Genomic DNA, 12371 nt, shown 5'->3' with positions numbered 1-12371 from the left:
ACTTCATCAGTTACGGCATGTATCTAGGTTAAATAATAAAGAGAATGGATCCAAGTAAACTACTCCAATATAAGTTATAGGAAAAAAAAAGAGAAGGAAGCAGTAAAAAAAAACATAAATAGATGTTGTCTTAAAAAAGTTCAAAACAACAAACACACAGACCCAACAACAACAAAGCCACAAGAATTTCCCCCTACAGTTCTTCCTCACTCATTAGATGCATTACCCTGATAATCTAAAGAAAATTATGTTCTGAATTTAACTTCTATGTCCACCTGCACCACTCTATCCCTTAGGGATTGCCCTTGAACTTTTTTGGTTTGATTTTCTTAAACAAATTTCATAGAGGTCTCGGGGATGTCAAGCAAAACAGGTTTCATAAACACTGGGGACTGGTAGAACAAACACCTCAAACAACTCTCCTGGGGAACAGATCGCTGTAAAGCTCAGTGGTTAAGTATCCCCTCTTGTCTGCCTGCACAGATTTAGCGATACCAGGTACTGCCTCCTGCCCAGAGCAGTGAACACAAAGGAACAGAGACCTGGAGAATGAGGGAAGAGGCATTTCTGACGAGAACTACAGGGAATTAAAGTACAAGCTGGCAGTACTGCAGCTCAGGAATGCAGGGGGTTTACTGAAAACCTGCAATATAAATCTACAGGAAATAAAGACATATTTAGCTTTACTGAATGGACTTGTTTGCTACACATTTAGGATCTTGCAGTTTATCACAGTATGTTTATCTTAATGAGTGTTGAATAAGAAAATATATAGTTGGAGTAAGAAAAAACAATGCTGCTCTCTGGACAATTGAGTATTATTCATTCAGGTGCTTCTGCTAACTTTTCAGTATATGCCATGATTTATACTGTGATCATCATTAAAAATCAGAGCATTACATTTTGTTTATTTACACTAAGTGATAGTGCACGATTTTCCATGTAAGCAATGCTGTATTTACTGCTTTTTAGCTTTTTTAAAAACTCTGTGGTTTCTGAGCAAACTGTTTCCTATCAGTATTTCAAAAAGATTCAAGAGTAACGTTTCCTCTCTGTTGTTCCTGCGGTTTTGGGAGTTGCCCTTGTTTTGGATGGGATGGAGTTCATTTTCTTCCTAGTAGCTGGTACAATGCTGTATTTTGGACTTACGATGATAATAATGTTGATAACACAAAGGTGTTTTAGTTACTGCTGAGCAGTGCTTACAGAGAGTCAAGGCCTTTTCTGCCTCTCACCCCGCTAGTGAGCAGGCTGGGGGTGCAAAGAAGTTGGGAGGGGACACATCTGGGACAGCTGACCCCAACTGACCAGAGGGAAATCCCAGACCATGCGGCATCATGCTCAGCATATAAACTAAGAAAGGTGGCTGAGGGCTGCTGCTCAGGGACTGGCTGTCATTGGTCAGCAGGTGGTGAGCAATTGCACTGTGTATCACTTGTTTTGTATATTGTAATTCTTTTATCACTATTATTATTATTTTCCCTTCCTTTTCTGTTCTATTAAACTGTCTTTATCTCAAACCATACTCTTTTTTCCCTCTCCCAATTCTCTCCCCCATCCCACTGGGCAGGAGGATGAGGACCAAGGAAACGGTGGTATGGCGTTTAGCTGCCTACTGGGTGAAACCACAACAGGGTTTAGATTAAATTCACATGAATCAAGATCCAAACAATGAGAAGTCAAGTGGGTTTATTGCCTTTAGTCCCCTGATGAGATAATTACAAAATCCAGCAAAGATGTGTACAAAGCCTCTAGAGACTCTCTGGAATTTCATTTCTCCAGAAGAACTGACTCAGAAAGACAGCCACAAGTTTGGGTGGGATTTTTTTTGGTTGGTGATGTTGGAATAGGGATTTACCTCAAAATAACAGAAGAAAATCACAGACTTTGCCATTTGTGTGTTTTCCAATTTGCCTGCCTCTGACACTACAGCTTTTAAAAACCTACCTGTGCTTCTAGTCTGTAGTATAAGGGAACAGTGATGGCAAGATTTAGAGACAAAGAAACACATGTGAAAGTTTCTGGACAGAAACCTTGAATATTTAAACATAAGTCCTTAATCTAATAAAAAACCACAACAGATACATTATTAATGGTAAGTAGCAGCGGTTTTTCCTGTAATGGGGAAATTTTAAGATACATAAAACCTTCCATTTCAACACCAATCGTAGCAAGACTAGTTAAAGCACAGAAATTTACTATAGCCATTTCCATACTGCCCTAACAAGTCACACAGACAGAATCACAGAATGGTCAGGGTTGGAAATGACCTTAAGATCATCTAGTTCCAACCCCCCTGCCATAGGCAAGACACCTCACACTAGACCATGTCACCCAAAGCTCTGTCCAGCCTGGCCTTGAACACCGCCAGGGATGGAGCATTAGATCTCTAGCTGAAAGACTACAATTCCATTAAAAAACAAACAAAAAAAAACCCATCCTGATTATTAAACCTGTTACACTACTAACAATATGGAACAAAGTTATCTGCTCTTTATACATACAGATTTGCACTGGCAATTCAACAGCTTTGTAGCAAGACTGGTTTCATATTTTATTCAGATTTTCATGTTTTATTCATCTCAAGTCCAGCTTCTCTTTTATAAACAGAACTCCCTGCCGTGGGAGTTTCTTCAGCAGATTATTTCTTAAGAGTCTGTAAAACAACTTCAGTAGCTAAAGTGATTAAACATAACTTAATACAGATATCTGTCAGTAAAATAAAGATTCACATAGTTTATTACTAATAGATATACTTAATTGCTTCTCTGCTCAAAGAACAACCACTATGACAGCAGAAGGGCTTAAAATACACAGCTATCTACATATGTGTATATCTTCATCAAAAAGTGATTATAGCATGACTCTATTAAGCAACAGCAAGCTCAATATATCTGACGCATGAAACTGATGAAGCTGTCTGCAGGCTAAAGGGCAGAAAACCACACATCTTAAGGTGTTTTCCAGAGGTGTGATGAGAACAGTGAATGCAGATAGAAGCAGTCACTCCTCCTCAAACTATATCCCTTAAGTAATACACACATACATACAGAATTGATGATACTGGAAAGCAGCCATAGAGCTGAACAAAGAAATCGCACGTGTCAATCACTAAAACAAACCTAAACAAAACAAACAAACAACTTTTCAAACCCCTCTCATTTGAGCAGAGCAATCTATCAATAATTCAAAGATCTATACTCCACCCAGCCATTCAAACTTTCCTACAAACAACACAATGTTAAAACTCAACTACTTGAAAAGGCAGATAACGGCATTTTAAAGGTGCAAGTGTATCACACGCAAAAAATATAGAAGCAATGCACACGAAGAATTTGGTTTTAGAGAAAGCAAGGAGAAACAGGACAAAAGATCACGTCTAAAGAAAAAGTTAAAGAGAAAGACAATTGGCCAATATACTTCCAAGAAGCCAGTATTTGAGAGGAAGTGCTGAAATTCAGCAAGTCATTTACTAAAAAGCAACCTCTAGCTTCACCTATAATTTTAAGTGAACTGAAATTCACTTTACAGTATTATATATTTCTTTTAATGCCATTGGCTATAGGTCTATAGAAAGGTCTATAGAAGTTTCCAGAGGAAAGTAATAATACCCCTGAAATCCTAAGTGGCAATTGAAATTGTGTTTCCAAACATTAATGTGTTATGATTGTGAGAAACCTTCTTTCCTGGAAAGAAAACATTTGGTTAATTTGTTTGTAAGCATAATTTCTAAACTACAGGACAAGTGTAAAGAAAGTTTATCTTTCAGTAATCACTTGAATTCTTGAAAGCCCTCAAAGACTAGCAAACCCTTTCCACTATCTCTTCTTCCACTCAGCTAAGAACAAGAAGCTTTTTGTCAGAAGGATTAAATTCACAAAGAGAGGCACACAACCCTGTAAACTGCTGGAGTCTACAAATAAGGAAAAAGAAAATTAAAATCATTGAAACTACTGCACAGGCATGCAAGCACTCTGCAAGATCAGGTATTAACGTAAAAGTGAGGTGGATAGCCTGAATAAACACGGAAAGATTGATAATATGAGACTAGTACACTAGTTCGTAGACACTGTGAAGACTTGTGGAAGAAAGAAAGAAGTCATCAAGGGCTCCAACCACAGAGTGCAGAGAAGCCCAACTAACTGCAGTGGGCACCACTGGAAATTACCTGTAAGCCCTTAGTCGAGAACTGGCTAAAGAACAGGAGCAGAGAGCTTTCACTCCTTAGTTCTACCAAAAAAATGGGGGGGGGGGGGAGGGGAATATTGAGATAGATTTTATTATTATTTTAAATAGAGTTCTTCCACGTAGCTCAGCAGACCCTGTAACGAATTTCTCAGAGGCACAGCTGCTAGCAAAAAAACCCAGTAACTAAACCTGTGCAGCTGACTGATTCTGGAAAAAAAACAAGCCATCTACTTAGTGTACGGTCTCAGAAAAGGAGTAATATAGAGAGGTAGCTCCACCACTGGGAGCCTCTGCAGCCACATTCAATCATAGCACAAATTCACTTCAACATAAATCTTTAACAATATTTACATTGTTGGAAGGCCTTCTAAGGCCATCACAGGCAGAAACGAAAGAATCCTTGATGGAGCCTGCTGTCTGCTGGGTTTACAGAGGAGTTCAGGCATGGGATTGAAGAATGCAGACATGGATGCAGCATTAAGACCACTCAAACCACATCAGCTCTAAGTGCACTATTATGATACAGACATTACATAAACAGAATCCTTCAGCTCCTTCTGAAGCCATAGCTTCCTCACAAACATAATAAAGTGCTGAGAAGGAACATGGCTAAGTAGAACAAACATTCTGAAGCGCAAATTCAGTGAATGTGCAGGCAGGAAGAACCATTAGATCATCAAATCACAACTCCTTTCTATTAGTTGCCCATTACACTTCACCCAACTGTATTCTACTAGAGCACTCATTCCAGGAAGGCATCAAAAGCTGGGATTTCAAGACATTCACAGCAGGCTAACTACACAAATGGTTAAAGATGGCTCTTTGCACCTAGCTTCAGCTTCTTGTTACAAATTTTTCCTAGAAATTTCTCTACTAAATTTCAAGATGTCTCAAGTATCTAAGCTTTTTCCCCTAAACTCTGTAGAAGTAACTAAACATCATAAATTACTTACCAAAGACTAAACTGATACTTGTAAAGTTTGCTTGAAAAAAGAGAACATGTATATACAAAGCAGTCTAACTTCATCAGTACACAAGGAGGGGAGAAGCTGCACGTAGACCACTAACCACACACAAATACCCTCTGACTGTAACACAGGAATACAGAGCAGGGTAAGGATGGGCTTCCTACCTGTCATATGCATAAAAACATGTGTGTGATGGTAAATGTGGCAGACAACCCCCACTATGTGTTTTGGAGTTGTCTTTGTTTTCAAAGTTTGTTACTTCAGGGAAGTTCTAAGATAACCCACAAGTGAACAGATGTAGTGGACTACAGCTTACCATGATTTGGGGCAAAATTTCCCTTCCATTAGTCACACGCACAAGAGATTCTAGCCACATTAGTAGCATCCCAGCACACAGGAAAAGGTTCAACATTTATTTTAAAAAATAATGAAAATCAGAGTTTGCTTGCATGTTTTCACACGTATTGCTTGAAAATAAACTCACTCCAGTCAGAAGAGACAGATGTATAAAAACTATGGCTCCAAAAAAAAGGCTAGATCCAAAGCCAGTAGAAGTGAGCCACCTCTCCTCAATACTCATACCTTGATTGATAATCGCAGAGGTTTCTGTTTCTATTCTCATGCTCTGTTTAACTTTTATAAGTATCACAGACATAAACAAGATGCTCAATACCTAGAAGCAAACTTAGATTGAGTTTAGATTGCAGCCCCTTTCAAATCTAAGAGAGTCTCAAAGAAAAGAAGATTAGGCAATATAGAAATAATGTCTTCACAGAGACCTCCACTACTTCAATAAAGCAAGTCAACTCTTTTTTTTTTTTTTAATTTTTCCTTCTTTTTGGAGGCAGAACTAGCACAGTAATTTCAGATTTCTGGTAGCAAAAAGTTTGAAGTGCTCTTAGGTAAGAACATATACCAACTGTATTAGAAAAGTTTTCAAGGGATGTTAAAAGCAAGAAACAGCATCAAAAACAGAGCTATAATAGCACCTTAGAACTGTAGGCTAATGTAAAATATCCTTTAATATACAGTTAAACCGGTTGCTAGAAGAAATGTGTGGTTACATAAAAACACAAGAGGTATTAAACAGTTTAGAAGCTACCGCTGATTTGGGGGAGATAGGGGAAGAGAAACACCACATCCTGATAAAATCTCACAACAGGAGTTCCTGTCACAGAATTTTTATAGATTGACAATTCTGGAAATGGGAAATCTATGGCCTTGCAGAAGACTTAGACATGCAATGGAGAGGGAAAGGATTTTGGAAAACAAAACATAGCAATCAACAGCTGTTGATCATAGAATCATTTAGGTTGGAAAAGACCCGTAACATCACTGAGTTCAACCCATCAACAGAATGCTTCTGTGAAGGAGTCCCACTCAACACTTCAGGGAAGACAAAGAGATTCCAACTTCTTACCAACTCTTCGAAGCTTCTCAGATGAATCACAGAATCACAAAATGGTTTGGTTTGGAAGACCACCTAGTTCAACTCTCCTGCCAAGGGCAGGGGCATCTTTCACTAGATCAGGTTGCTCAAAGCCCTGTTCAACCCAACCTCCCAGGGATGGGGCATCCACAACTTATCTGCAACCTGTTCCAGTGACTCACCACCCTCACCATAAAAAAATTTTTCCTTATGTCCAACCTAAATATACCTTTTTTCTGTTCAAAACCATTGCCCCCTGTCCTGTCACTTCAGGCCCTAGTAAAAAGTCTGCCATTCTTCTAACCTCTCTTTAAGTACTGAAAAGCCACAAAAAGGTCTCTTCAACAAGCCTTCTCCTTCTCAGGCTGAACAACCCCAATTCTCTAAGTCTTTCTTCATAGGAGAGGTGTTCCAGCCCTCTGACAATTTCCATGACCCTCCACTGGACTTGCCTGAGCAGGTCCACATCGCTCTTGTGTCGCGGGCCCCAAAGATGAATGCAGTACTCCAGCTGGGGTGTCACCTGAACAGAGTAGATGGGGAGAATCACGTGCCTTGACCTGATGGGCACACTTCTTTTTATGGAGGTCAGGATACAATTGGCTTTCTAAGGCTGCAAGCGAACATTCCTAGCTCATGTCCAGCTTTCCATCCACCAACACCTCCAAGTCCTTCTCTACAAAGCTACTCTCAATCCATTCATCCCCCAGTCTATATTGATATTGGGGATTCCCCCAGTCCCAGGCAGGACCTTGCACTTGTCCTTGTTGAACTTGATGAGGTTCACACAGGCCCACCTCTCGAGCCTGTCAAAGTACCACTGGATGGCATCTCTTCCCTCAAGAACAGCAGCTGCGTTGCTCAGCTTGGTGTCATCTGCAAACCTGCTGAGGGTGCACTCAATCAGACTATGTCATTAATAAAGATATTGATCAGCATCATACTGACACCTGAGAGTCGCCACCTGTTACTGATCTCAATTTTGACATTGAGACATTGACTGCAACTCCTTGGATGTGGCCACCCAGCCAGTTCCTTACCCAGCCAGTTCCTTACCCATCAAGTACTTCATCCACTATACCCATACCTGTGCCATTTAGAGACATGGATGGTGCATGAGTCTATGAGATACTGCCTCCAGTAGATGGAAACAAAATTTGAGAGCGAAAGACAACAAGTATATATTTTCACCTTGCCACTCATTTTCTAGACTTCTAAGATAGCAGTAACTCACATATAGGCCACGTTTTAGTCAATTCGAACCCAATTCTTTGCAACAGGTCAATACTTAAAATTATTAGCTGCTATCATGGAAATACCTAAAGGTAACAGGAGTGACTTGTCAGAATAGTAGCATGGATAGAGAAAAGAACACATAAAAGACTTTTCAGACACTATTCATAGGGAAGAAATAGATACAATAAAATAGATACAACAAAAGCTATGGATATGGCTACAACTACCTGACAGGAGGATGGAGCCAGAAGGTGGCTGGTCTCTGCTCCCAAGGAACAAGTGACAGGACAAGAGGAAACAGCCTCAAGCTGCGCCAGGGGAGGTTTAGACTGGAGATTAGGAACAATTTCTCCCCCAAAGGGTGGTCAAGCATTGGAACAGGCTGCCCACGGAAGTGGTGGAGCCACTAACCCTGGAAGTGTTCCCAAACCATGCACGACGAGGCTCTTAATGACATGGTTTAGTGGTGGCCTTGGCAGTGCTGGGGAACGGTTGGGCTTGATGATCTTAAAGGTCTTTTCCAACCTGGTTGATTCTATGATTCTGTGAAATTGTCTACGAGCAATGCTTATAAACAGAGCAACTTAAAAAGGAGACTTAGCAGATGTACCTCTTTCTTTCCACCCTTTGACTGCTTACTAAAAAGTCTTTGCCTTGATTGCAACAGATAGAAACTTATGCAAACAGGCAAGAGATTCGCTCCCTGGCCAGAGAATCACGGCAGCACCAAGACGCAGACGACCTGTGGAGGACCATGGGGATGTCAATGCCTCGACTGGAGCAGACAGCAGAGGAAGGCGAAGGTTCCTGAACGTGTACAGGAGCCACCTTTTGCCCCAAGCCCCGCGGGAGCGGTGCCGTGTTCCCCACAGGGCAGGAGCGCCGTCACCACCCAGCGATGCGGTCCGCGGCAGGGGGCCGCGCATGGGCCGCCACGGCGCTCCCCAGCCGCCCGCACCTCCCGCTCCGGCGGCCGCTGGCACCCCGCGGACAGCAGAGCCGCCCGGAGGCCCGGGGCGCATCGCCCGGGCTGCCAGCCCCGCCGCCGCGAGCCCCGCCGCGCCGGGCCAGGCGACAACTGAGGGGGCGAGGGGGACGCCCTTGGCGGCCGGTCAGGTCCGGCGGGGCCGGCACCGCTTCGCTCGGTATGACCAGCATCCCCTCGCCCCGCCGGGCTCGCACACCCTCCTCGCCGTATCCGTCCTCCACCCACCCACCCGGCTCTGTGGGCTGCCGGCGGAGGGAATGGCGGGAGAGAGCCGTTACCTTCGCTTTTGCCCAGGATGCGGCAGCAGAGGTTCTGCAGCAAAACGTTGGGGGATTTTTGGTCCGGAGTCGCCATCGCCGCCCGAGAGGCAGGAGGTGTGTGTAACGGGGGAGCGGGCGGCAGAGCCGGAGGCGCGGCGGGATGACAGCGGAAGGGAGGAGAGGAAGCGCGCCCCCCCACCCCTCCCGCGAAGCAGCGCAAGGACCCGGCAGCGCCGGCCACCGCCGCCTCAGGGCGCCATTTTAACAGAACCCGCCGAAAGCCGCAGCGGCGGCAGCCGGGCACCCACAATGCCCCTGCGCGCCGGGCGGCGTCGGAGCGCGCCGCTGGGAACACGCTCCGCCGCGCCGCCGCCGCCCTCGGCCGGGGGTTCCGGGGCAGGCGACACGCAGCCGTTCCCGCCGCAGCCCCGTGCGGGCTCTGGGCTGCCGCCGAGACCGGCACACCCGCGCAGAGGGCACGCAGGGCGCGGGGAGGCCCGGCTGCCCTGAGCGGCGATCGGGCCTACGCCACTGCTGCAAGGCCTGCAGTGCGCGCCAACCGTAGCCGGAAATGTTCCCCGAATTCCCGAAATTAAATAGAAAATTCCCATTCTGCAACAGCATTTTAGCATCTCTCAAAAACCCGGGGAAATCAGGCTCACTCATTCCTCTTCAGAGAAGAACAAGCGGGGTGGCTGCACTTGGTGTGACTCACAGCCTTGGGGAGTCCAGGCACGTTGGTAGCTTTTCCACACATAGTAATATGAATCATAGAATCAACGAGGTTGGAAAAGAACTTCAAGATCATCAAGTCCAGCCGTTACCCCGGGACTGTCAAGTCCATCACTAAACCATGTCACTACACAGGTTTTGACGCTCCAGGGATGGGGACTCCACCACTTCCTTGGGCAGCCTGTTCCAAAACCTGATCACCCTTTCGGTGAAGACGTTCCTAATATCCAGTCTAAAGCTCCCCTGGCGTGGCTTGAGGATATTACCTGCAGATCTGGAAAAATGTGTGAAGTTCTGTTGTCCTAAATCTGGGTTCATTCACCACGTGTGCAAGAAGCCAATAAACACACAGGGTAGAAGTGTTTGTTTATTTCATGTTTGCACAGATGGGTGCTAGGTGGTAATTCCACAAAGCTGGCACACCAAAGCTTCTCAAGCCACAATTATTTATACACACCAAACATTAACATATTCAGTCTTCTAATACATATGTATTGTTACTCACTTTTATGATTGGCTAAAACTGACTCACCTAACATAGAATGATCAGGATTGGAAAAGACCTTAAGATCATCTAGGTCCAACCCCGTGCCATGGGCAAGGACGCCTCACATTAGACCAGGTTGCCCAAGGCCCTGTCCAACCTGGCCTTGAACACTGCCAGGGATGGAGCAGCCACAGCTTCCTTGGGCAGCCTGTTCCAGTGCCTCACCAATCTCACAGTAAAGAATTTCTTCCTTATATCTAACCTAAATCTCCCCTTTTTAAGAGTTTCACGTCCTTAATCTTTTGAGGATGTGGTATACCTGACGTAGGTGGTCTATGGATCGGAGGTCATGATCTCCCCCTGCCGGAATTACCTTTCCTCCCTAGTTTCGTCTGGTTTGGCAGCTCTAAACAGTACTTTGCAGGCTGTTGCCCTAACAAACCATTAATCACTTCTACGGTCATCATCTGAGACATATGTAAATTGCTACTCGTTGTTAACATTTCAACAAGTCCACCAAACAATTTCGCCAAGTTAATGTTAACCTTTAAGTTCTGACATCAGATAGATACTCCATCCACATTCATCCCTCAGCCTTGAGGCTGGGCAGTCCCAGTCCCCTGCAGAGGTCTTGGCCTCCGGTGGGACAGACAGAGCTTGTCAGGCTTGTCACCCCCTAACATGGAAACAGACTTCACAAGATGTCTGTCTTCTGTTTATTTTACTCAGTAAATTCACACTGGGTCCAGCTCAAAATACGTAATTAGGGAGTAATTATTCTGCCTGTGCTGCTGGAGCTCTGTCTAACCCACCTCTGCTCTGTCCTGTAAGAGATACTTTGAAATGCTGGAGCAGCCAGGTGGGCCTGGTGCGATGCTGTCTGTAAACAAATACTCAGTCAAAATATTTTGATATAAATACATTCCTGCTGTGCAGTACACTTTCTGGGAGCCCCTGTTGGCTTCATTATCTCCGTGTAGCTATGATTTTGTGTGTATACCTTCTGCAGATACGTACATGCAGGCCTTTCATTATGGGAACATTATAGATGTAAATGATGGCTCATCGCTAGCATTACTGGTAGCGACTAATCTTGATGGCAAGTGCAGAACTGAAATTCATTGAGGATGTATGGTTTTTTGTCACTTGGAATATTGTAGTAGAGCCATTGTAGTCTCACCACTGAGATTATAGCTCTTCAAATCTTAGTGATACTTTCTTTAGGCTCTTTTGAGAAGTAAGGTAGAACCCAAAATTAATAAAGTTATCAGAATTTTATCCCATCTGAATAAGGCAAGGAGAGGAGGGGGGGAGCTGCAGCTCTAATAATTCTCTAGGAAAGACTTCAGAGATGGTTTGACATGTTTTTGTACCAAGCAGCAGACTCTTTGTTCCATTCTCCATCTGAAGCAAACACAGTTGTTGTCTTACAAAAAGCCAGTGGCTCACTACTGCTGATGGTCACTTCAGATTTAGATTCCATCATGGAAGATGTTAATCTATCAAGCAGCAAATATGGTTGTTCACATGGTGGGAGGGGGAAGCTTTGGCAATAATAACAGGAAGCGGTGTTATTTTACAGAATCTTTGCATTCCAAGGGAATCCAGTCACTCACAAATATCCTGTTACTGCTTTCAAGTGGATATTACTAATTCTTTCTGGTCATGCTGGTCATTTTACCTGTGGCAGTAGTATCACCGTTCTGAAATCAGAACATATTACAGAGCAGCACAATAAGAACATGCGATTAAAATGGTCTCACTTGTGTGTGCCTGCAAGCAAAGGTACAATTACTAATTTAAGCTTTTCAACTTCAGCAAAACCACATCCTACATTATGTTTCTGAAGTACTGTAATAGCTGACAATTACATTACTGGGAATGTATTCTTCCATTTCTAGCCTCTTTTCCTAAGAAAAGGAGGCTTAGCAGTTACTCTGTGTGTCAGTGCCTCCTCATAACTCTTGGATCTCTTCACCAATTTTAAACAAATTTAGTAGAGGGATGGAGTTCTTAAGGTTTTTACTTAAGAAAAATTTAATGAAATTATTCAGTGGCTGAGAGTACAAAGGTCCAGGTTAGT

The 12371-nt window shown here is 43.7% G+C and overlaps 1 protein-coding gene across 1 annotated transcript in view; it reads right to left on the bottom strand.

Moving 5' to 3' along the window:
* TUBGCP3 (tubulin gamma complex associated protein 3) overlaps window positions 1-9676 on the bottom strand; it is a 53695-nt gene extending 44019 nt beyond the window's left edge. The window contains exon 1 of the mRNA XM_030477066.1: window positions 9088-9676. Within this exon, the coding sequence (XP_030332926.1) occupies window positions 9088-9163 (76 nt within the window). The 5' untranslated portion in view covers window positions 9164-9676. The remainder of the gene's footprint in view (window positions 1-9087) is intronic.
* Window positions 9677-12371: the final 2695 nt, after the last annotated feature.

The sequence above is a fragment of the Strigops habroptila genome, chromosome 2 (genome assembly GCF_004027225.2).
Source record: "Strigops habroptila isolate Jane chromosome 2, bStrHab1.2.pri, whole genome shotgun sequence".
Classification (NCBI taxonomy): Eukaryota; Metazoa; Chordata; class Aves; order Psittaciformes; family Psittacidae; genus Strigops; species Strigops habroptila.
Note: the sequence above shows the minus strand (reverse complement) of the source record. Positions and strands in the feature narration are given on the sequence as shown.